Source organism: Brassica rapa, chromosome A04 (genome assembly GCF_000309985.2).
Source record: "Brassica rapa cultivar Chiifu-401-42 chromosome A04, CAAS_Brap_v3.01, whole genome shotgun sequence".
In the NCBI taxonomy this organism is placed as follows: Eukaryota; Viridiplantae; Streptophyta; class Magnoliopsida; order Brassicales; family Brassicaceae; genus Brassica; species Brassica rapa.
The window spans coordinates 9,319,181-9,346,138 of NC_024798.2; the positions used below are offsets into that span (position 1 = coordinate 9,319,181).

General features: G+C 34.4%; 1 protein-coding gene across 1 annotated transcript; it reads right to left on the bottom strand.

Moving 5' to 3' along the window:
* Window positions 1-10,023: 10,023 nt before the first annotated feature.
* On the bottom strand, window positions 10,024-26,955 carry LOC103863844. Its single transcript, XM_018658454.2, has 9 exons — window positions 12,987-26,955; window positions 12,815-12,895; window positions 12,139-12,558; window positions 11,384-11,522; window positions 11,132-11,294; window positions 10,929-11,057; window positions 10,660-10,854; window positions 10,446-10,568; window positions 10,024-10,356 (listed from the first exon to the last, which is right to left on the bottom strand). Exons 1-9 carry the CDS (start codon window positions 13,138-13,140, stop codon window positions 10,231-10,233), a joined length of 1,530 nt encoding a protein of 509 aa, XP_018513970.1. The 5' UTR covers window positions 13,141-26,955; the 3' UTR covers window positions 10,024-10,230.
* Window positions 26,956-26,958: the final 3 nt, after the last annotated feature.

A 26,958-nucleotide genomic window follows, 5' to 3' on the forward strand; every position in this document is an offset into this window, starting at 1 on the left:
TATAAAAACATTAACATATTTAACTAATTTCGGATATCTTCGGATCCTAATTCAGATTTCGGTTCGGTTCAGATTATAACCAAAGTCCAAAATAGTAAGCTCATAAGTCCCATTCGGATATTTTTGTAAAACAGTTCAGATTCAGTTTTGGTTTTTCCGGTTCGGGTTAAGGTCGGTATTTCGGGTTGAATTAAAAACGCCCAGGCCTAGAAAATAATGCAAGGTATTTTTCCCCACATTATTCTTTTGCCAGCTAACCAAATACTTTCATTCATAAAGTATTGTCAGTAGAGACTCCTCCACTTTTTTGGAGGTCTCTCACTCTCTACCTCAATGAGCGTCAAGCTCTCTTTTTAGAATGTATGTGGTCTAAATGATCAGGGCAAGGATAGACCCTTTGTCTCTTGGCTAAATACTAATATGTTTTTTTTGGTGCCATTCTTAAATCACATATTAAAGAGTTTTTTTGAACACTATCTTGGTGAACTTTTTCTCTAACTGGTGCTTCACCTCCAATCACCTTTCTGATCCTGATGGTAAGATAATACTGATCTGAAGAAACTCCCTTAGTGTCCAAATTCTGAACCAGAATAGACAAAGCATGACTTGCAAGATCACATTCCCTTCTAAGCCGTCGATCTACTACACTGGAGTCTACACATCAAACTTGAGCTCTGAAAGAATTGATCTCTGGACATAACTCATCCAACTTCATTCAACTTTGGAGCTTGACGACTCATGTTGCTTCCTTGGAGGTGATCTAAATCAGATCATTCATCCTTAGCACTCTGATCCAGATGTCACCACTCCTGATAGTCAAATGTACCAGCTTCGGAACTGCTTGACTCAGTTAGGCTTGTTTGATCTTCGCTATATCGGTCCTAATCATTTATGGACCAACACTAATTTTTTGAGTATATGCTTCTTCTTTTCTCATTTCCTTGGTTGAATACTCTTGCTTAGAATTTCAATAAATCTATACTCTTAAAAGAAAATTATTTTTAAAATATACTGTAAAAAGTTGTTAGATCTGTTTATTACTATTTATTAGAGTTTGACACCCATGTCCTTGTGGTTATTTTTTTATTTTATAATTGTATAACTTTGATATTATCATAAGCATTTTAAATATATGACTTACATTTTAGTATTATATATTCTCTGAAACTATATAATCTTATTGTTTATGTTTTTTATTCAACATTATTAATATATAGTGTTTTACTTTGTTATTAGTTGTTGTTATTGCATACATTACATTTTAAATTTTTATTTAGTTATATACTATAGAAAAGATTATTGTTTAGGGTAAATTACATTTTATTTATTATTTATGCTTAGAAGATCCTTTGTCTCCTTTCATCTTTTTCCTATGCACGAAAGCGATCATTAGCCTTCTTAATCATGAGAAAACCAAGGCAAACTTATGGGGTTGCATGTTTCACGCTCTAGCCCCCCCTCCCCGGTATTACACCTTCTCTTTGTTGATGATAGCCTTTTCTTCTGTAATACTAAGCCCTGTGAATTTCATGAAGTGATGACACTACAAGAAAACACAAGTTTTACGAGGGCAGTTTTCCTCGTTACTTCGTCGTAAAAGCAGTGTTACGACGAATTAGCGAGGAAACCCGTTTCGTCGTTATACGTTTGTCGTAACGCATATTTCCTCGCTAATTCGTCGTAAGTTAGCGAGGAAATAATTTCGTCGTAAAAGCGAAGGAGGATATTTCGTCGTAAAGACCACGTAAAGATTCCACGTAAGGACGTCGCTAAGTTTCCTCGTAATTACCACGAAAAACTTTCCTAGTAAAACCCACGTAAATAAATACTCGTAAAATTAACGTAAATACCTTGACAGCTTTCCACGTAAAGAAAACGTAAAAACCTTGATAAATTTCCACGTTATTTCCTTGTAAATGTTTCCTCGTAAAAACCACGTTAAGCTTCCACGTAAAGAAGCCGCAAAATTAGCTACGAATTTACTTCGTTTCATTATTTTATAGAAATATAAAAAATTATAATTATAAATATAATTTAAATTATTTAAATTATTAATAAAATTAAAATTCTAAAAAAATCAAAACCAAAATATTTTATATATAAATAAGTTTTGAATTCATAATACAAGAACCGAAATTAAAAAGAACTTGGGTGGTCGTTAATTAATCGCCTCGTAGAATTCATCACTCCTCGCCTGAACATCCGCCTCGGCATGTGAGTCGTCGGTCGGTGACTGGCCTGGGATAGGATTTTGTTGTCGCATGGTCCTCAACAAAGTCGCCCATTCCGGATTTGTGGCCGCTACAACGTCCAAGAAGCCCTCGAGTCCACCCATACGAGATCGCAGCTGAGTAGAATCTCTACGCAGCTGAGTAGACTCTCTACGCAGCTGAGTAGACTCTCTACGCAGCTCTTCGGACTCCCTACGCAGCTGAGAGACTTCATCATCCCGTCGCTGAACATAAGACGATGTCGCTCTCGGAACATCGTTGACGGAACCAATCCCCAACGTCCGTCCCTTTTTTTTAGGGACAACCTTAAAAACAAAAAATAAATTTTGTTAGTAAAAATTTAAAGTTAAATTAAATGAATATTTAAAAAAATTAAAATTTTAGAAAATTTACCTCCTCGTAAAGCTTATCCACTTCAGGTGTGGATAAGGTGACGGGTAATCCATCGGTGGACTGTTGGGTCAGCTGGGTCTGGCGTTCTTCAACCCGAGCAGCCAAATCGTTGTAGATTTGCTCGGACTTGCCATCTATAAATCGGCCCGCCTTGTTCTTGTGGGTCCTCTCGTAAAGTTGCATAAAGAGACGGGAATTCTCCCGTCTCTTTGGCCTAAAAAAACATTTAAGAAAGTTGTTAATTAGAATATATATAAAAATATACTAAAAATTTAATATAATTAAATTTTTAATTACCATTTCCAAACGGACACCAGCGTGGGGTTTTTGGCCCGTAGTGTGAAGCATCGGCCCGTTCCCGTGCTCATCGACTGTGTTACGGGAGTTAGAGCAAGACTGGGCGATTCTAATGGAATCAGGAAGACGCCAATATCGGATGAGGCCATCCCAGACATCCGTGGTCAGCTCAGCGGGTTTGCCACGCTCATACCCCTTCACGATCCAGTCACCCTTCCAGTTGGAGACCGTGTCCAACAAGCGAACTTTCGCCTTCGCTTCAAACTTCTTCCTCACCCTCTCAGTGATCCCGAAGGCCCAATTATATTTTTGCTGTTGGAAAAAATAATTTATAATTAGTTTTTCAGAAAAAAATATATATATAAATAATAAAAAAATTTAAAGATATATATTTAATTAATAGAACTTACAGCGTAAATTTTGAACCACGTCTTTCTGACGTAGTGGGGCGTCGTTTTCCAGTTCGGATGTGCCATGGAGAAGTAACCTTTTATCGTGTCGGTTATGTCCGATGCAAGACATCCGTCAATCCCCCACCTGAAAAATACAAATTTAAAATATAAATTATTTTTTAAAGTTATAAAATAATTTAAAAAGAATAAAAAAATAATGAAACATACCATAAAGTTCCGTCCGGTCGGTCGGGGTCGATGACTGGTAAACCTTCTCTGCCTGGCAGACGGAGAATGTCCTCTACGGTGTACTGCGAGTAAGGAGCACTCGGAGGCACCATCAAATCGGGATGAATCTCGGCCGCGGGATTACGTCGTACATTCGACGTCAAATTACGAGGAATTAACGAGCAGTACGTTTAAATCCCTAAAATCCGAAACCCCAAACCCCAAAACCCCATATTCCTTATCTTCTACTTCATATATTCCAAACCCCATGTTTATTTCCATTCCAAACCACAATTCCCACATTTACTTATTTATAAAACAAACTCCCACAATTTCTTATTCATAAAACAAACTCCCACATTACCTTATTCATAAAACAAACTCTCACATTACCTTATTCATAAAACAAACTACACAAAATCAAATACATCAATCGGATACATCGACATTCTCGTCATCACTAGAAATATCATCATTTTCATTAAACTCGTCTTCTACAGCTTCGTCTGTGGCATCATCGGTAAGATCTTCGTATTCGTGATTATGCGGATCAATGAGAAGGATGTCATCAACTTCTTGTTCAGGTTCCTCGACTTCATTTATCTGTTCTTCTTGCAATGGTGGTTCTTCTCCACTGATGATTCGTCCTCGAGGTGTAACTTTGATCACTGCTAACCAATTTATACCTGAATCTCTCATCCGAGGGTATGGAAGGAAGCTAACTTGGTCTGCTTGTGAAGCTAAGATGAAAGGCTCGAATTTGTTGTACCGACGTCCACCGTTGACATCAACTACACCAAATTTGTTAGACCGAACACCTCTGTTGACGACGGGGTCGAACCATTCACATTTGAAGATGACGCATTTCAGCTTCAGTATCCCTGGAAATTCGACTTCAATAATCTCCGTCAAGATCCCGTAGAAATCTGTTTCCCCTTTCACACATATTCCATAGTTACTGGTCGCCCGCTGTCTACCATACTCATATGTGTGAAAAGTGTAGCCTCGTGTGAAATACATCTGTGATGTGGTGACCTTTACAAGTGGAGATTGAATTACTTCGTGTAACCACTTAGGATAATCTGCATCGTCGTCATAATCAACCTGCAAAAATAAAGAGAACATTAAAATACAAATCATGTATGAAAAAATAGTTTGAGTTATAATACCTGATTCCGCAACCACTTAATGAAGTGCTGATCTTTCCTTTTGTCTACGTCACTTGTGGATATACCAGGAAATGTTTCTTCGACTTGAGAAACAAATAGGCTGTAAAATTAATCACATTTCATAGGAATGAATCTCTTGCAATTATATAATTAATTATATGTGTTTTGAAGTGTCCATATATGTTACCTTTCAAAATAACGCATCAATGGATCCTCGCAATTGAGTAGAATATAGGTGTGTGCACTATGAGCGTCTTGTTCACTCGACCACCAAACCTCTTTAGACTTCCCACCGAGTCGTCCAATCTGGCTAAAGATGTCTGGAACACCAGCAACTGCATATGTTGGCGCAACTCCACCATCATCATATCTTCTTGGAGCTCTTCTACGGGTACGTACTTTTGACGCAAAGTAGTACGATGTGAAGTGAGAAACTTCTTCCGTCAAACTTCCAGCAATTATAGAACCTTCAACTTTGGCGAGGTTCTTTGCTTTTCCCTTCAAATATTTCATGGCTCGCTCATACTGATACATCCATCCGTAATGTACATGTCCACGAAGCAATGCTTCATATGGGAGGTGGACAGCTAGATGCTCCATGACGTAAAAAAATCCAGGAGGAAATATCTTCTCCAAGTTGCACAATAAGATGGGAATGTTCTCCTGAAGCTGTTCTACAACTTCTTCTTTAAGAGTGCGTGTGCTCAGATCCCTGAAAAATGCTCCAATGCCTTTTATATTCCAAAAACAATTAAACACATTGTTAGTCGTATATTATTTTGCAAACTAGACCGTTATAAAATTATTGTGATATAAAACACTACGAACCTGCAAGTGCTTCATGTACGTTTGTTGGAAGTAGCTCCGCAAATGCAAAGGGCAGTAGTCGTTGCATAAAGACATGACAATCATGACTCTTTATCCCAGAGAACTTTTGACCCTTTTCAACACATCTAGAGAGATTTGAAACATACCCATCGGGGAACTTCACTTCTGATGCCACCCAGTTGAACAACACCGACTTTTTTTCTGAAGACAGTCTGAATATCGGAACGGGAACTTGTCCATTGCTTTTAATATGTAACTCGCTTCTTGAGAAAATATCCGGCAAGTCCAACCTCGATTTTATGTTGTCTTTTGTCTTCCCTGGGACATTCAATATTGTATTCATGATGTTCTCAAAGAAATTCTTCTCTATATGCATCACATCGAGGTTGTGGCGCAGAAGAAGATCCTTCCAATATGGCAACTCCCAAAATATACTCTTCTTGTGCCAGTTGTGATGAACACCGTAAGAATCAGACATATTACGAAGGACATGCCAATTACCACCCCAACGAACTGTTTCGTTAGCTCCGTAGTAGTCGATTTGTGCTTCAATTTGTTCTCCAGTTAGATATGGTGGAGAAGTGTCTCTCACAACCCTTTTGTGCCTAAACAAATTCTTGTTTCTTCGGTAAGGATGGCCAATGGGAAGAAATCGACGATGACAATCAAACCAACTTGTCTTCCTACCATTCTTCAGTTGAAACGCATCTGTCGTTCCATTACAATATGGACAAGCTAATCTCCCATGTGTAGTCCATCCAGACAACATCCCATATGCAGGAAAGTCACTTATGGTCCACAAAAGCATAGCTCGCATCGTAAAATTCGTCTTCGTTGAACAATCATACGTCCTCACCCCTGTTGACCACAAATCCTTCAACTCTTTTATCAGTGGTTGTAGGAAAACATCCAGGGACCTTTTTGGATGGTTCGGACCAGGTATCAATATCGTCAAGAATAGCAACTCCCGTTGCATGCACATCTCCGGTGGCAGGTTGTATGGCGTAAGAAAGACTGGCCACAATGAATATTGTCTCCCTGACATTCCGAACGGACTAAATCCATCTGTGCATAATCCGAGATACACATTCCGGCTATTGCTAGCAAAATCCGGATGTACTTTGTTGAAATGTTTCCAGGCTCTTGCATCTGATGGATGAGTCATCTCACCATCCGTCTGAGTATGCTCGGCATGCCATCTCATCTTTGCAGCAGTCTGCTCTGATTGATACAATCTTTTCAATCTGTCTGTAATTGGTAGGTACCACATCCTTTGGTACGGTACCCTATTACGTCCCCGTCCTTGCGGCTTGAATCGTGGCTTCTTGCAGAATCGACATACTTCTAGCTTCTCATCATCTCCCCAATAGATCATGCAGTTGTCGATGCAGACATCTATCATCTCCGAAGGCAACCCAAGACTATAAACTAATTTCTGAATCTCATAATAAGAATCAGCAGACACATTGTCTTCCGGCAAATACTCTTTAAACAAGTCCGCCCATTCGTTCATGCAACTTTCAGGTAGATTGTGATCAGTTTTAATATTCATCATTCTAGCAGCCAACGACAATTTAGAGAGACCTTCTCTACAACCACTGTAAAGTGGTTGATTCGCCGCGTTTAACATTCCGTAAAACTTTTTTGCATCTATATTAGGTTCTTCATCTTCATCATGAGCTACGAATGCATCAGCTACCATATCATGAACCCTATCATAATCTACCATCTCCTCCTGATGGTAACTATGTTCATTATGCAAATGATGATTAACCGGTTCTTCCTGAAAATTGCTATTACTACTACTAGCTTCATTCTGATCATAATTATAACCTTCCCCATGTTGAAACCAGATATAGTAATTTGGCGTGAAACCTCTATTTATTAAATGCTTCCAAACATTTTCACGGTTTGCCAATTTCGAATTGTTGCATTTCCGACAAGGACAGAACATCTTACCACTTTCTTGGGCGAGCGGTGTTGAATCTGCTTGGTGCATAAATGTCTCCAGCCCCGCAAGGTATTCTTTCGTCACTCTCCCGTTAGCATCTCTATGCATATACATCCAATTCCGCAACTCGTAAATAGTCCCAGAGCCAGCCATTTTTTTTTCTTTCACGTTTTTTGTTGTTGGTGTGTTTAAAATGATGTTCCAACATCCATATTTATAGAAAATTTCGAATCTGGTAGTTGTAATTTTACTATGAAATTACGACGAAAATTAATTGTATGGCCAAAAAAAAACGTGAGCCACCTACCAAGTTGGTGGGTTCAAAATTTCCTCGTTAAGTACACGTAAAATATTTCGTCGTAAAGCACTCGCGAAATTTACGTGGCTTTTACGAGGAAAAACTATTTCCTCGTAAAAGCCACGTTAATTTACATCGTCTTTACGACGAATATTTTTTGTCGTTAACTTACGACGAAATAACGATGCTTTTCTTTCTCAACGTACTTTCCTCGCAAAATCAACGTTTTTTTACGAGGATTATTTTTTCTCGTTAAACTTCCTCGTTAAAATTACGTTTTCTTGTAGTGTGAAAGCAATTAAGACAAATGGAAAAGCCTCATGCCAATGCATAAACGTTGAGAAATCATCATTACTCTTTGGTAAACAGGTGCTTGGACATGTGAAAGAAGCAGTGAAAACTTCGACTGGAATATCAAACGAGGGAAGTATGGGATCTTATCTGGGGATTCCTGAAGATATTAGTGGATTTAAATGTAGACCTTTTGCATCCTCAATGAGAAATTACAACATCAAGTTAATGGATGGACTGCAAGATGGTTGTCAAAGGGAGGAAATGAAGTTCTTATAAATCCTATTGCATTGACCCTGCCTACTTATGTAATTTCAACTTTCTTGCTCCCTTTAGACACATGTGAGAACTTATCTAGTGCTATTTCACTGTTCAGGTGAAGTTCGAGCTAACCTAAGAGAGGAATTCATTGGGAAAAATGTAAAAAGCTCTATAGACCAAATATGAGGGAGATATATGATTTTTTATGATCCACGAGTTTTTTATCGCTTTATTGGGCAAACAATTGTGGATACTGGTTCAATTCCCGTAATAATTACTAGCGATAGTGTTCCGAGGAAAATATTACAGGTGGAGTTCGCTATTGCGAACGAACTTAATTGAAAATCCTTCATATGGGTGGACAATTATTATGGCAGAAAAGCCTTGAATAACTTTGAGAATTAGACAAAAGGTATATCAAGGAATGAAATCAGAGTTTGGGAAGATCCTTAGACACCAACAATTCATGCAAGACCTGCTAGATCTACTGCACCAGTGGTTCATCCCATGATACCAGTCAGTGCTTTTTGATAGGAGAACCAAAAAGATAGAATATGAAATTTATAAGAACACTATATTACTAAGGAGAATATTCCTTTGATACAGTCCCTGAAAATAAGTCAATCTCTTCATCGGAACAATTTTTGTTGGAGTTGCACGAAGAACGTAATGTATACAGTTAAGTGGAGGTATTGGGTTGATAGAAATATACTTACAAAGGAAACATAGGTGATATATTCAGAACCTATTATCACATAATTTCAAGCCTTTGATTGGAAGATTAAAGCTCTGCAGAAAATACGACATCTTATGTGGCAAACCTAGCTGTAACTAGTACCTTAACACATCATCATATGTGATGTGACAATCGTTTTCCCAGATGTGGTGAAGAGAATGAAACCATTAACTGTGCTATTTTTTAATGTCCCCCACCTCTACAAATATGGTATCTGGCAGCAACACAGTCCCCTCCATTGGTATTCCTTAGCTCAAGTCAATATACAAATACGGATTATTTCCTATGGCGGAAGAACGATATAGAAAATCCTGAATTGGATAGAGATCCAAACCCTTGGATAATCTGGTTATTTGGAAATCGCGAAATGATAAGTTGTTTCGAGGAATAAAAAGGATCATTTGGAAACTATTAGACAAGTGGAATCAGAATGTCATGCATGGTTTGAGGCTAATAGTACAAGGATGGAGGTACCTGAGGAATGACAAAATCAATTATCTATCCAAGCCGTAAGCATGGTGATTTGTATGTTGGGATCACGGACACACGACTCACTCTTCAGTGGTTGTGGTTAGGGATGGAAAGCCTCTAGAGGGCAACTTCAAAATTTTTGGAGCTACAAATAAAAAAGTAGAGTGTCACCGATACATGCAGAGCATGAGTTTCTCTCTTGGGCTATGAAATGCATGCTACAAGTGTTGACGTGTCAGTACTGATTGTAAGGACCTGATATTGATAATACAAGAACTAGAAGCATAGTCAAGATTTTCAACATAGTTAAAGGAGCTATCAAGATTGAAGAGTAGGGAGTTAATATAAGAACCAGAAGCATGGCTAAAGTTTTAGATTCATCAGTTAAGATTGCAAGATTCATTAGTTAAGACTGCAAGAGTGTATTATAGGGAGTTGTACTATAGTGATTGTTTTATTCCGGTCTAGTTTCTCATATCATCTCAAAATTAAATAATAGATCAGCCAGAAAAAAGAAAGATCAGCAAAAAGTTTCAAGAACAGGTCGCAACAAAGGACAAACTCAAGAAGAAGACATTCAGGTGTTACAATTTGTGATTATCAATGGATAATAATATATATTAGTGTTACACAACTCGTCACTGCACAACAAATTCAGTGAAAACAATTCACACTGTTTCTGGTTCAATCAAGAGATTCTCCTTTATCAGGGATTAAAAGCGTTGGGATCTGGCCATGGTCAACGAAGTCAATCTTGCTCAGCCTTATACAACATAAGACTTTTTCTGGTAACTCCTCCTGTTTTTGAGCCTATTAACAAAAATACATGTTCTTAACTAATATTCTGCATTCTTCGGCAACAAATAGTTTCTATTGATTAAATAGAACTGGAACATTACCTGGATAGTTAAGCCAAGATCAAGAGTTCCATTTTTAAGTCTATCACGAAAGGCTTCAAGCCCTTTTCTTGATATGAAACTAAACCGATGAACGTCCAAATCAATCTCAAAGTAATTAGGACCCTGGATATAGGTATACATCATGTTCGATCAGGCGACTAACATGGTATTTTATCGGTTAGAAAAAGAGGTTGGTTGTAAGTAAATAATAAACCTTGAAGAAGTTATGTTGAGGGCGTGACAGGACGGGTTTTTCATTGTAAGCTTGTATAAGCTTCTTTTCAGTGGAGTTAAGACTGAGATCATCAGGGTTAACTAATCCTGCTATGATCTTAAGCCTTTCTCGGAACGAAACAATGTTGTCTTTTGCAAACCCTTTAACTTTCTCCATCTCATCTTCCACTAGTTTCTGTTAACAAAGTTTACGTAAGTCACAAGAAACTAAAAGAAAGTGGGTGTTCTTTTGGTTTTTTAATGGTTAACCTTGATGCTCTCTTGGCATTGCTGGGAGATTTCTTTCTCGTAATCATCACGTAATTTGAAGTAAAGTACAATACTCATACCTTCTCCATTAGTATCACCAAGAAACATCGCGGCTGGATAAGTTGGCAACTACAAAAGCCAGATATATAGTAAAGCCTTAACGAAAAACATATTTCTAGATTCCTTTGGCTTGCGGTTATTACCTGAATGTTGACAATCAGAAGAGCAGGGAGCTTTGACTCGGCTTTGACGGTGGGAAGCTCAATGTATTGAGCTATATGATCAATCTTCTTTGGACACACAAACAGGTCAACACCAATAGGAGTGTATGGACATTTGTTTGGAGCTGGTGTCTTCCGTTTATCTCTGCAGATTCATTAACAGTCTCAAGAGTTTACAAGTCCACGTTGAATCATTTGAAATGAGATACAAATATAAAAAAAACAGAAGTGTACTTGAAATATGTTTCGCCACGTAGTTTAAAACTTGAAGGAGGTATCTCACACCAAGTTCCTGAGGATTGTTGTTTCTCTTTGGCTAAACAAGGAACCGTGAATCCTGCTTTTGGACGATATAAGAAGCTCTTGGACGACCCTTTTATATCAAAACAGGTAATGTTAAAACTAAGTGCTCATACACAATATCAGTGCCGGTTTTACAACCTAGTAAAACATTTTCCCTTACCCCTAAGTTTTAAAGAACTATCACATAAGCCACCCCTAAACTGTTAAAAAAGTTTTTCTTATTAAAATTAACCTTAAATTGGTTATGTCTCCTAGAGCTCATGTGACAATCCGCCCCGTGGGAACTATCTGCTCCGTGGGCCCCAGGTTCACAGCGCTGCAGCGCACCGACTCCAACCCCTCTATTATGAGTTCTCACTAACTCCATAATTAGGTTGTTGGTGAGCCTCGAACCCATGACCTCACTCTTTAACAGCATTCCCACTGGACAAGCTATCACCAATTGATCTGCAGTTCAATTGGTGTCAGCTTGTCCAGTGGGAATGCTGTTAAAGGGTGAGGTGGGTTCGAGGCTCACCAACAACCTAATTATAAAGTTAGAGAGAACTCATAATGGAGGGATTGGGGTCGGTGCGCTGCAGCGCTGTGAGCCTCGAGCTCATGGGCGGGTAGTCCCACGGGACGGGTTGTCACAGCTCATATCCGGATTTGCACAATATGTACATATTGACTTTGAAAAAACTTACTATGCTCGACGACTTCCTCACCATCGCATGATGTCCTCTTGAATGAAAGCCGGTAAACTGCAGACTTTCTTTTCTGAGATGTGGGAGAGTGTAAAGTCTTGTCGTTGAAACTAACCGTTGGTATCAACCGGCTCAAGCTAGGTTTCAATGTTTTCTCTTGAGAGGTGCGTTTTTGTTCCTTCGAAATTTTGAAGCTTCCAACAGTATGATCCAATAGTTTCTTCTTGTTGTTTCCAGTGACAACTGATAAACCATTAAGATCTTTGTATGAACCTATGCTCATAAACTTTTCGGTTTTACAACCGCTATCAATCTTCAAATAACTCTTATGGTATTCTTCATAATTTCCTTTTTCATCAACAATGCATGAAGAAGCCTCAAACTGAACCACTTCACCATTCTCTGACCAGATATTATCAGCTGGTAAACAAAACTAAGATTATATCAATTCCCAATACCCCTAAGCGGATCATTGGAGAATTTTAACTGAAGACATTATCATGAACTAAGTTAATCGGAACACTTTCATAGTATTTGAGCTAATTACTTGATAAACCAAGGTTTGGAAGTTATTATTTAAAGAACGCGATCCCGTCCATCGTAATGCTCCCAAATCCCAATAAAATAAATTAAAGAAAGAAACAGCCAAACACTTCCATAAAAGTATGAAACTTACCTTCATGTAGGCTGATAAATTCATCATCCGAGTCCGAAAACATACTTAAAGAATCATACCAAGCATCATTTTGATAAACATCTGCAAACCAAAAATAAAATCAACATTTTCAGCTATATCTTTCTATATTAACAAAAAATCGATTTTCACAACGCTCCCTAATGATACTCACCGAAAGCGGCTTGGATTCCGACATCACTTGCCCGTCTAATCTTTGGATGAGAGATGACATCAGAGACTTTAGAAATGTGTTTGGAAAATCTGCGACGGCCTTTCCTCTTCCATGGCCTAATGCTTTTTGAATGTGTTGACATACATGTACCCATTTTTCTTATTATAAGTTTAATTTATATCCTGCCAAAGACACAACAAATACGTTTCTATAAGCAACAACTGTGATTTTTTTTTTCCTCAAAAGAGAGATAGTTAGGAAATAAGAGCTGAACAAGCTTGTAACATAATCATCCCTAGAGATATTAAGACGTGATTTTGTAGTTTACTTTTACGTTGGATCAAGTCATTGCCTGACTTTGTCTTCAACATGTATTATACAGGCTAGAGCATCGAATACAAAATTCTTTTGAATAATAATATTTAGCCGTCTTCGAAAACATAGAAAACTAGTTTAAAAGACAAAGTGGGACTCATGAAGATTTAGCAATAACATATAACAAGATTAAGACATGTAAGAGTTTTATATCAGGTCAAAAACCACAAGTGAAAGTTTCCAGGAAACTCGATCAAACAATACTATGTCATTAGATTCCAACAACTTGTTATTCTTTCAAAAGGTCATAGTATGGTGAAACAAAAGAACTAAACAAGGTTCGTACATTAAACCAAACCTTAATGCTAAAAAAAACTCGAAACACTTTCACGGCTTCATACAATTCGGTAGAAAACGTTATATTAATTTGAATATTTTTGGGATATGGAAAAAAAATTTATGTGTTAGGATCAGCATTTTTGGCGAACAATATTAAGAATTTTCACTGATAGATATTACAGATTTCAATTATAATGAGGTTCATGTAATAACATTTTCGCATAAAATTTGAATAGAAAAATATGGCAAGAACGTCAACATCTCATGCAATAAGTTTTTTTTTTCATGCAATAAGTTGAATATAAAGATTCATTGAACATTACATATCACATGGCTAATGCAATGCATGGAGATCGATATCAATTCTTGGCTGAATTGTAATAGATCCAATTATGTACAAAGATCAAGCATATGACCAGCAATGTATAGAATGGAGTTATGAAAGAAAAAAGGATTTGTTCAAATGTTTTTTTTTGGTTTGTTCAAAAAAATAATTTTGGTTAAAAGAAGTTGTTATCCGTTAAAATATAACCGAGAAAAAACGAACGATGGGAGGAAAAGAAAGACAAACATAATGCGTTGGGTCAGGGGATAGGACCCTCAAAAATCGGATCCAAAACACAATCACCAAGGAGTTTTTTTTGGGTTCACCGATCAATAATAGTTTGTTATCTCATATTTAACTTTTGAAAAAATAAAATAATAAAAATTTATCAAATCGTATTATATTTTTAAAGTAAAAAAGTAAAATAAAGAAAAATAGTATTAACTGCCAAATTTTTTTTTTAACATTGTTAACTCTGTCAGCAAAATTAAACCCTAAATCATAAACTAAATCTTAAATTCTAAACTTTTGTGTAAACCCAAAACCATTGGATAAATTCTAAACTCCAGAACTTAGAGTTTAGAGTTTTACTCACGATGTTTGGGGGTTTAGTGTTTAGAATTTAGTGTTTAGTGTTTATGATTTAAGGTTTAAGATTTAGCCAAGGGTTTAAGGTTTAGTATGTTAAGATTTAGGGTTTATTGTTTTGCTGATGGCGTTTACAATATTAAAAAAAATTCTTTTTCGTTTTGGCAGCTACTACTATTTTCTTATTTATTTTAATCTTTTTATTTTAGAAATATAATACAAATTTAATTTTGACCAAAATGCATGCTTGTTTTTTCATTTATTTATCCAAAACTGATTTACAAACTGTCATTTTTGTTTCAAATCATAACAATTGAGTTTTTTATGTTTTTATCATCTGTTCAAAATATGATATTTGTTCGAAATAAATTTAAAAATGATATGTTTGATTTTGATATATAGATTTCTATATTGAAAAAATGTGTTTTCATTACAATGTAGAAAGGATATGAGTATATATATAGTCGATTTGAAACTGAAAATGAATTTTCTTTATCATATATTTGAATTATAGTTCGAACCATCAATCTACACTATTTTTTTATCCCTATTCGATTTAGAAGTTATTACTATTTTTGAAAGCAAAACTACTTTTTTGTTGAACCATTTTGATCAAATTTGTATGAATTTTTAACTTTTTATTAAAAAATAATAATTTAAAAGGTGTTATATAATAATTTTTGAGTTATATGAACTGTTTGCATATTTGATCTAGATCCGTGGTCGAACCGGTAGATTCAGTACCATGTATATGATCCGGTTAGGATTTAATAAAAAAATTGCTAGTTAAAATCCAAAAAAATTTGGTAAAAAAATAAAACTCGTTATTAACCCGCTACTTGATACCATTGATCCGATAAGAACACAAATTATCTCATAATGTCCTTAATTTTTTTTTTTAATAAATTACTCATATACTATTTAATATTACATAAACTTGTTATAATTTTAACCTATTATAATTTTGTATTTTTTATTTTAGAATTAAAATTTAATTTATGATAACTTTTAAAATATTCTTAACCATTTGTATTTGTCTTATCAATATCTGGTACCAAATGACATAGTAAACAACATATTTTTTTAGTTGTGTATATACTCATTTTCTTTATTAAATAATATTATACACGAAAAATAATATTCAAATATGTATAAGATATATGATGTAGGATATATGGTTTTGGTTTGTATTAAAAATATGCATAATATTTAAATGCTCTATTTTGAATATTGAATTATAGATTTAAGAAAATAATATTTTGTTTGTTATTATATTTGTTACTTATATATGGTTCATAATATATGTAGGTTCAATATTTAAATTTAAAATTAGCATATCTTATAAATATATGTAGGCCCAATATTTATTGATACATTTAGGTGTATTTTTAGGCCCAAAATTTAAAGGCCATTAATAAATTTTAGTAATCCCTTATAAAAGTAAATGTATTTTTGGCAAAATTGTATTTTTCACTAAGGCTATAAATCAGAAATGATCCTGTTTTAAAAATATTGATTGGGCTATATTTAATCAGTCTCTCTTGTGCGTTTGATTAAATCAAATCCGGTGATGAGTCAAATTTCACTTTGTTAATCATCCTTTAACTCGACATCATAAAAAACTTAAGATCTTTGAGTGATCTTTAGACTTTGATGAAATCTTTGTGTGGTTAATATGATCTCGAGCGTTTTGTTTCGGTTGTATCGTTCTCTACACATTTACTGCAACAAAAAGGCACCTTTAGAACACTGACGCTTATGATTTTGTATTCGTTACATCATGATTCATGAATATCAATACCTGAATCATCCATATTAAATACGATAAAGTACATGACTTGAACACAAAAACAAAGGTTTGACCTAAGCCGTGAACATAAATAACCTACATTGTCTAACAAAGAATCTGACTTTCAGGGAAATAAAAGATTCATTTGTGGAGACTCTTGAAGCCGACCTCGTTAAGTTGCGTGAGAATGGTGTGGATACTCAGATTGCATCTTGTGGAAGTCGTATGTATGTGACTTTGGATCGATACGAGAACGATTGGGTGTTGTGAAACGTGGTTGGCAGAGGCATGCCTACAGTGTATTGAAAAAGGCATTCGCTTTAGGCCCCCAATTAATATGAATTTTTTTAGGACCCCAAAATTTAAAATAATTTATAATCTAATGATTTAGACTTATTTTTTTAGAAACCCTTTCCACATAGTAGACTAATTAACCTTCTGAATTCATGTATTTTTTTTTATATGACATAATATAGCATAAACTTATACTTTTACAGTATTAGATTTGTATATTTAGTAAAAACGATATATCATATTGCAAAATTGTTTTTATTATAGTTGTAATAAGTTTATTTTTAAAATTTGCCTTAGGCCCTTAAAACTCTTCGCACGGGCACTGGTGGTTGGGATGCTCAGATTGTTGGAGAACAAGACCAAATTTAAGTTAGATCAGAGCACGTGTGAACCTCTCACAATATCTTGAAGTTGCTGTAGCAAACTAGCAAATACAGTTTTTTTTTGAATTTTTTGCATATTCAAAGGCTGTAGGATTTTAAGTTCGATTAATGAGCCTTCACTTTATGTGGCTTGCTTGAAGTAACAACTTTCCATAGACATCGTACGTGATATTAAACTCTCTAGTTAATCGGTAATTCATTTAGTAAACCCCCAGCTTTAGCACAATATTTTCTAGGTTTGACATAGCACAGATTTGAGCTGCTGCTGATACTTGTGTAGGAAGCAAAGCTCGCCACCATAAGGTTATAACTCTGATGACAGTGACGTCAGTTTATGTAGCTTCCTTAACATGTCCTTTATTAATAATAACTTCATATATGATCTCCTAACACGTATCTGATCGAAATCCTTCTTTCAAAAGTCCATCTCAAACTGTGTACTTCTTTCTCATATTCACTTGTTCTCATCACCAAAACAAAACAGTTTTTCTTACTTAATATTGACTTCCAGGTGCGAGTTAACTTGACAAATGGAGATATGGTTGGCTATACAGGTGATACTGATGCCGTGGTTGTTTCTTTGAAGGTACTGATTTTATTTATTTATTTATGCTCATTGACGATTCTTATTTTATGAATGAGTGACTCTGTCTACAAATGGTGTTATACCTGTTTTAAACTAGATTTTCGGATATGATAATTGAAAAAATGTACATTCTAGCTAACTTAGAAAATAGTTGAAACCGCAAAAAGTAGATGAAAGTTTGTAAAGATTGAAAAAAAAATAACGTAGGCAACAATATCTCCATAACAATATGATGTAATCAGATTCCGGTTGACAAAAATGGAATTATTATGAAGTAATGGAAATATAACAAATGTTTACAAAAAATGATTGAAACAATGAACAAGATCTAAAACGGACTACAAAGAGAATGAGATAGAAGTCGAAGTTGAGTGTTTGTGTATAATCTTTAGGATTTTGCGTGTGTCTTTTCTTCTCTCCTTTTTATACCCACTCTCTCCCTCATTTGTTTCCGTGATCTTCTTCCTGATTGGTTGTTGATTCGAAGATCTCTGAATCGTTCCCCTTGTTGATTCCTAGGAATATCCTTCTGCCTCGAGCTCGGTGTCAAACCCTAACCGACTAAACGAGCTCGGGGTAGATAAAGAAAATGGGCCTATGCTGTTATTGTACCTCGCAAGAATTTGAGTCCAACAATTTTTATCGGGTAAACCCAGGGGGGGCTGAGTGGAGGTTTAGCTCTGTTTTGGAAAAGTAATTAAGAAGTTAATATTCTACCAGCATTAGACAGGATAATTGATACAAAGGTGAAGTTAGGTTCACTGTTATTCTATATTTCCATTGTCTATGGGGATCCTGTCCGGAAACGAAGGTCTCTGGTTTGAAATTCTTTAAAGAATATTGATTTGAATAGGAATGATGGCTGGTTTCTGGTGGGAGATTTTTATGAGCTCATGAATAGTTCTGAAAAGTAGGAGGACCAAGAATACATTAGAGTTCTTTTTTATTTCAAAGCATTGGAAAGAGTGTCATTTAAAAGAAATTCCAAGTTTTGGAAATCCTCTGTCATGGGCGGAAGTCAGAGATATCTCGAGTAATGATATTAAAGAGAAGGTCTGGATCCAGTGTAGACTGGACAAAGCTTTTGAAAATGCTGAATGGTTTAGGCTATTCCCGAGCTCGCATTCTAGGTATTTGTATAGATTGGGTTCGGATCATAGGCCACTAGTAACGAGTTTGACACATTTTGGGCAAAGACGGACATGGGGTTTCATTTTTGACAAACGCTAGAGTAAAAAAAAAAACTAGATATTACTGATGTGATTCAGAAGGTCTGGTGTTCAAACTTTCCTACTTGTCAAGAAACGGCATAAAAAAGAATCAAGTCTTGTAGACAGGAGAGGCTCGAATGTAAACGCTGACTCTAACATTAAGAGATTACAGTGAGAGTTAGAGCTTGAGGAAAGTAAGCAGTGACCGAACTTAAACAGGTTACTGATACTTCAGACAGATTTGGAGACAGCTTTTAACGAGGAAGAGGCTTTTTGGAAATAGAAGTGTAAGAACTCTTGGTTACATGTTGATGAAAAAAACATAAAGATCTTCCATGGCTGGGAGTAATCAAGGAAGATGAAAAACATGTTTCATTCCCTAGTGAATGAATCAGGCATGGAACACTTTTCCGATGAGAAGAATGGGGAGATCATAGTCAAGTATTTCACTGACTTGTTCCGGTCAACGGGAACATCTGATCCTTCAAGAGTTATAAAATGGGATGGACCGATCACTGAGAGAATGAAAAAGGTTTTATTAAACCTGTTTCGGACTCGGAAATAAAAAGAGAAGTTAAACCGATCAAAAGTGACGGTACACCAGGATGACAGGTCACTTTTTCAAAGGTTTTGGACTATCAAGGGTCATCAAGTTACACATGAGGTTCAAAATTTTTTTGAGTCAGGCTCCATTCCATCTAATTGGAACTTCACAAAGATTTTCCTATTGCCGAAAGCTTCTAATCTTAACTAGAGGAAATATATACTGCCTATCAGTCTATGTTTGTTGGTGTACAAAATCATCTTCAAAATTCTCTGCAGCCGACTGAAGAATCTATTGCCACACGTGGTTTCTACTGCTCATGATGACTTTTTCCCCGGTCGCCTTATATCCGATAATCTCTTGATAGCTTATGAAATTGCTGGAATAAGCTGTCTCAAAGCAAATGGTGAGTTGGACTTCCCGGATGTCAAAGATTTCAATCAAGCCTTATTGTCTAAACAAGCTTGGAGGTTACTGAATGAAGTAAAGTACTTTGCTAACAAAAGTTTTATGGAGTGTGGGAAAGGGTACACACCTTCTTATGCCTGAAAGAAAAATCTTTTTTTGGTCAAGATTTGCTTAGCAAGGGTCTAATTAAGTCCATTGGAGATGAGAAGTCGACTCATGTATGGATAGAGAAATAGATCATGGATGATCTACCTTAAAGACCAGTGAATATAAACAGCACGACTGATGAGAATCTTAAGGTTTCAACATTAATAGGAACTGATGGCCAATGGGTTATAGCATACCTTCATAATCTCTTTTCGGAGAATGAGGTAAAGCACATCATACAACTATCAGTTGGGGATGTTTTGGATAGGAATATTCGGGCTTTAACCGTTTATGGATCATATACACTGAAGAGTGGGTACTTGCTTGCGACAAAAGCTAAAGAATCTCAAGCACTGCAGAAGGATCACGGGAACAAGGGCTTTTGGAGCTAAAGCGAAATATGAACAATTCCTAAGATTTGTAGCTTTTTGGGGCGTGTTTCTTCAGGTGCACTTGCTATATAGCAGAGAGATTAACTTCACGTGTAATGCCCATGGACATTAGATGCAAGCTGTGTACGGAAGGAACATAATCAATTGCTCATGTTATGTTTCTCTATCCGGTTGCAAAGGATGCTTGGGTGTTGGCTGGTTTTCTAAATCTCCCTCCTCCGATGAATCATAACCTGGTGGAGATTTTAACAGCCTCTCTACAGATGATGCCGGAGGAAACTGTACATATAGCGAGCAGAAGATCGATTCCTTAGGTTCTGTGGTTGATTTGAAAAAAACGAAATGCAATTTTGTATGCAGTGTACAAGATTCAATTTCTGACCAAATACAGAAGGCTTGTGAGGAAACCCGTATCTTGAATGAACTCAAAGTGTATCAAAGAAGCAATGAAGTTGATAACGGTCTTTTGGAAGATAAAAGAAGTAGGAGCCACCGATTCATGGTTATGTTAAGTGCAACATTCATGAGAAGTGGAGGAATTCCTCACTGCATAGTGGTGTGTCCTTCTGATACTAGCTCAAATTATTCTAGAACTAACTTTATTCTATCAAATAAGAAGTTCAATTGTAGTACTTAGGGATTGAATCCATAGGGAGCGTGGACACACAATAAATGATTAATAAGACAGTAGATAAGATAGTTGTGTTTTGTAAACAGATAAGACAAAAGCTAGACTTTCAGGTTTAGGTAATCCAAATTAGATATGAATGCTAAGAACATGTGATAATAAATGCTAGGACTCAAATGCAAATATAAGATCTCCAGCTCTCACTGTAAGTCTACATGTTTGAATATGTACCATACTTTCATATGCGATACAGAATGAGTGTCGATCGATACACCTATAGAGTGTCAATCGATACGCTTCCAAACAGGCGTTAATGATCAGATCGATAAGTTCTCTAAGTCGAGCACTAAACCAGTGTGTCACTGCGCATAATAACTTAGCTCAACATAATTATATTCAGGTATGAACCTACTGTCGCAGTTGTCAATCATAAGATCAAGATTCTAGTTAGCTACTTTAGAATGCATGCAATAAGATCTAACTCTATGAAAGATTTCAATTAATCACGTTAGTTCTAAATTAATAATTCTTCATAACCATATTAAACCCTAAGTATAACAAGAATTCTACTCAACATAATCAAGCAAGACAAAATGATAAACAAAATGAACAGCATAATTAGATTAGAGATAGAAAAATCGGAGTTCCAATACAATACTTTGAAAGAGTTCTTGGACCTTCTCTCCAAACCTTAAAAAGCTTCTAAAACTAATAAAGTCAAATCTATCTTTGTTGCCTCAACACTGGCATAATTATATATATATTGATTAAAATTTGCCAGGGGCATTCTTGTAATTTTGTGAAAACTTCTGGACCCAATTCTTGATCCTCGGCAAGGCCTTCTCACGTGAGTGTCAATCGACATCAAGGGTGAGTGTCGACCGACACTTCCTCTGTACGTCGACTTTGTTTCCTCTTCATTTGCTCAGCTACAGGTTTTGCTCCCTTTAAGCTCCATTTAGCTTCATGAACCCTACAATGTGTTCCAGAACGTATCTAAATCTGTAAAGATTCTAAAATATACTCCAAACATAACATAAATAATCTCAATAAAAAATATACTGTGGCATAAAAAGTGGTAAAATCCATAGTATATCACCTTCACAACAAGGGACTACAGAGGTGAGGTACTACATCATGCGAGAAATGCCTTTAGCTTCTCTCCAAATAGATACACAGCAGAGTTGAGGTGCTTGAAATGGACTCTACAAAGTATGAAGGACCTGAGATATAATGATTGGGACAGACTTCCAGGAGATTGTCGAAGCGGTGAATAAAAACTTTTGATTGGCCATGCTATAGTTTGTTGCTGCAATGGATTGGTGTGCTATGTTCGGCTTTCTGTTAAGCCACTTTCGAGTCAGAGTAATCTACCTCAATTCATATTTCTCGAGGGATTTCCAAGAGTGTGCTGTGAGATGATCGTTTTCAATCTTACCTCACTCTAGGAGACCAGCATGACTTCACAATCGGATTTTCAGAGAATTTGATTAATAGTTCATAGGCCTTATCTTAAGGCTGAGGTGTTGTGTGTTTTTTCTTTCTTTTTTTTTTTATTCTGTTTTTGTTAGGTATCAAACTCTACTGATTTGCTTATTTAGAATTCAATGCAGACGTTGAAGAAAAAGATTAAATATGATCAATATAGTTGTTCGAATCTTTTTTTTGTCCCGCGTTGTTTGAGTCTATTAATTTTTTTTTGTACTATCGACAAAACATTATCAGAATTTATACAAATTTTAATTGGTTTTATATTTTTTCAAATTTACAATTGAAATGACAAGTAACAACCTAGTCCAACCTAAAACAAAACTAATTAATATTAAAGGTTCACGAATATTTTTTTTGAAAAAAAAATTAAGAATACCAAAATAGCATTACTTTGCTAGTTTTGAACTTTTGATGTCTTTTGACTATTTTTTTCCTTAACTTTGTATGATATTTGTTAGATAACTCATAATATATTTTTTTACTATTTTAGTTTAGCTATTTTTTAGTAAATTATTACATAAAGTTTTTCGTTCTATTTATACGTAGTATTTGTAAATGCAATGTTTTGGAATGAATATTTAAGCAGTTGAATTCTCGGTATAAGATTTTTTGTATAATTTTCCATCAGTTGCAAGAATGTATAACCTGTTTCAGATTAAAACATTTAAGTATCTCTTTAAAAAAAAAATCATATTTCTGAACCATGTGTTAGTGGTCTAGTGGCAAGCGGGTGGACCATATTTTAGGGTCTTACCCTACAGGTGCATGGTTCGAAACGCAGTTGCTGGTGGATTTGTGGTGATTATCTTGAGCAACATTTGGACCCAATACGGAGAAGCCCATGTCCAAGCTCCATGTAGTCCTTGATGGATTAATATGGGGTGATCACAAGCCCCCCTGGATGACTTCGGCGGGTTTCCCGGTGGGCTAAGCCCACATTTCCGGTGGACGGTCATTAGGCGCTAGTTAGGTCTCTCTCGGAGGCATCCGGATACCATGGTCATAAAAAAATATCATATTTTTGACAGACGTCTTTGTTGGAATGTAAGGCTGAGGTGTTGTGTGTTTTTCTGTTTTTATTCTGTTTTGGTTTGGTATCAAATCTACTGAATTGCTATTTAGCATTCAATATAGGCATTAAAAAAAGATCAAATATGATCGATTTAGTTGTTCAAATCTATTTAAGTTATTTGTATTATCGACAAAACATTATCGAAATTTATATTAAATTTTAATTGTTTTATATTATTTTTTGAATTTACAATTGAAATGAAAAATATTTATTGCTCATCATTCCAACCTAAAACAAAATTAAATAATATTAAAGCTTCACGAATATTTTTTAAGAAATTGAGAAAACCAAGCTTATTACTTTGCTAGTTTTGAACTTTTGATGTATTTTGACTATTTTGTCCTTAACTTAGTATGATATTTGTTATATAACTCAGAATATATTATTTTTTTACTATTTTACTTTCGCTATTGTTTAGAAAATTATTACAGAAAGTTTTTCTTTCTATAAGATATAGATTTTATATGTAGTATCTGTAAATGCAATGTTTTGGAATAAATACTTAAGCAGTTGAATTCTCGACATAAGGTTCTTTGTATACATTTTTCATCAGTTGTAAAAATGTATAATCTGTTTAAAATATTTAAGTATTTTTTTACAGGAAAAACTCATATTTTTGATAACGTCTTTGTTGGAATTTTGTCGGAAAAAACAATTCGACCAATTTCAGAGTAATACATTTCATTAGATCTATCTCATCAGGGAAAAAATTTATAGATAATTATTGAAACATTCTCGATGGATTCTCAACATAAATTTCCAACAAATATTGTTTATCAAGAATATTTGTATCGACAAATTTCCAACAAACAAGTTCCACCAGAAATTTTCTGGAAACGTTTACGTAAGGAATTGTCTATCAGAAATTCATCAAAAATCAAATTCTTTCAATTTCTAAAATTATTTTAAAAAAATTATATTTTTAATAATTTTAAAAATGAAAAATGGTATTTATGATAAAAAAAAGTTTAAGTATACAAAAAAATTATAATTTAAATACCCAATCTAAAACCTAAACTGACAAATCATATCTAAGGCTTACAAATTTTAAAGTAATAAACTTTAAAATTATAGAAAGTATTAAAAAAATTAAAACGTTTTTCAAATTACAATATTTTTAATCAAAAATTAGTATATATATATATATATATATATTGCTTGAATAAAAAGAAATAATTATTTAAATATTGAAAATTTGGATAAACAAATTACTAAAAAATTAAAAACTATTTTATTTATTGAAAATGTTGTTAAAAACGTTTATAAATTTGTAAGACAGAAACTTGTTTTAAAAATTATTTTAAAATAATATTATTAATTTAAAATTCAAAACAGGTCTTACATATAAAAACGTTTTTAAAATTTCATAAACACAAAAAAATATACTTAAAACAAGCATCTAAAATCTTAAAATTAGCATTTAAATCCTAAATTTAACATTAAATTCTAAAACTAACATCCAAATATTTAAAACTAATATCCAAATCCATAACATTTGTTAAAAATTTGTAAAAAACTGAATTTTTGAAAAACAAATTGTAAAAATGTTTTTTCATGTGGCTAAAAACAAAAAAAAAATTTTTTTTTTAAAATAATACAATTAATTTAAAATAGAAATCAGTTTTTCATAAGAAAAAGATTCAAAAATTTGATAAAAACAAAGATTATTCCTAAAACTAACATAACCTAATACAAACATTAAAATCCTTAAACTACCATTCGAATTTAATTTTATATTCAAAATCCTTAAATTCCAAACAACTAAAACCAACAACATAACAGGTTTTAATCAAACAGTCTCATTTAAAATGGAAACTTTCATGATTTGGTGGTGATTTTAGGAGAGAGGGAGACGATTTTGAGAGAAAAAGACGAGAGATAAGAGTTTTGTGCTTTTAGGGAGAGGAGAGTCTAGTGGAAAAGAATAAGTGTTTGGCAAATATGTATTAATAATTTGCGACAAAAATTCATCAGGAATCCGTTGTTTTTTTTGTGTGGTAATCCATAAATTTGGCGGTCAAGTTTCCAAGTTTATTTTGGATTTCCCACATAATATCCTATCCGTCGAGAATTTTTCAGTATATTTATTGGATTTTTTAAGAGTTTGGCTTTCCAATAAGGTATCATGAATCGATGCAAAAATAATTTTCCATCAAAAATTTGTCAAAAAGAATTTGAATGTATTTTCATACGTCAAAATTTTGTAGAAGATTCCCGGCGGACTTCTGACAGACTTGAAAATTCCATAAAAATTGTCAAACGGATTGTCGTTCCGGTTATGAATAATAAAAGAAAAAAATATTGACGATATCTGATTATGTTATACATCTGATAAAGAAAGGTTTATCATTCTCACACACTATCCAAAACAATTATACTATTTTAAGAAAATTATCTATCGATTTGGTTTATCATATGTATAAGTATACATATCATTAATTTGAATTTTTGTAATTCATTCAAATTACCCTAAGGTGATGTAATTAGTTTCCAATATTAAGTGTTTATGGTGCCCAACATTCTTTTTATATTTATTATATGACCCTTTAATCTTTTTGAAACCGTAAACCCTAAATTCTATACATTTAAGACCCTAAATTGGTATCCTTTAGAAAATCTATGAAGAATTCCCAACGGATTTCTGACATAAATCAATTTTTATTACTTCCATAGGAAATTCGTGAAGGATTTATATAAAATTTATATTTATTTAATTTATTTGAGAAACTTTCTAGAATTTCTGATAAATATATTAAAAATATATATTTATTTAATTTTGTTAGAAAACCGTTAGGAATTCCTGAAATGTTCTCGAAGGATTTATTAAAAATAAATATTTAATATTTTTTTAGGAATCCGTTGAGAATTTCTGACAGATTTCAGACGGATATATTTAAAAATAAATATTTATTTAATTTTGTTATGATTTTTTAAGAAATTTCTAACAGAATTCTTGATGGGTATATTTGAAAATAAATATGTATTTATTTCGTCAGGAATCTATAAGAATTCTAATATCTGATGGATATATTTCAAATTTTATCAGGAATTTGTGAAAACAAATCGATGGATTTTTGACGAAATTTTTTTATCGGTGTTTAGTCAAGATTTTGTTGAAAACATCCTACGTATTTAATTTTGTCCAAAACTCCGTTGGAAATTCATATGTTTTATTATTCTGCCTGAACCAAAATAAAGATAAAATTACGGTTGGTAACTTCTAGTCTTAGGGGGTGACTGGTTTTTCCGCTACCACCCGCAAACGCAGCTTTTACGGTTGGTAGCGGTTGTCGGCGGTTTGCAACAATCAATCAAATCACTCTAAACCGCTTCAAACCGCTCCGAATCTCATAAATTCAAAGGCTGGCTCCAGCTAGCGTTTGCGGTTGCGGGCGGTTGCGGGAAGGTAAATTTTTTTCTTTTTTTTAAAAACAATATATATACAAAAGTAAAAATATTT

Bases quoted from the DNA above. Each gene is read 5' to 3' on its own strand.
- LOC103863844 (XM_018658454.2), bottom strand. From the start codon at position 13,140: ATGGGTACATGTATGTCAACACATTCAAAAAGCATTAGGCCATGGAAG. The intron at 12,559-12,814 runs GTAAGTTTCATA...TTTGTTTACCAG, and splicing joins ATTTATCAGCCTACATGAAG to CTGATAATATCTGGTCAGAG. The intron at 10,855-10,928 runs GTTAACCATTAA...CTTTGTTAACAG, and splicing joins AATGCCAAGAGAGCATCAAG to AAACTAGTGGAAGATGAGAT.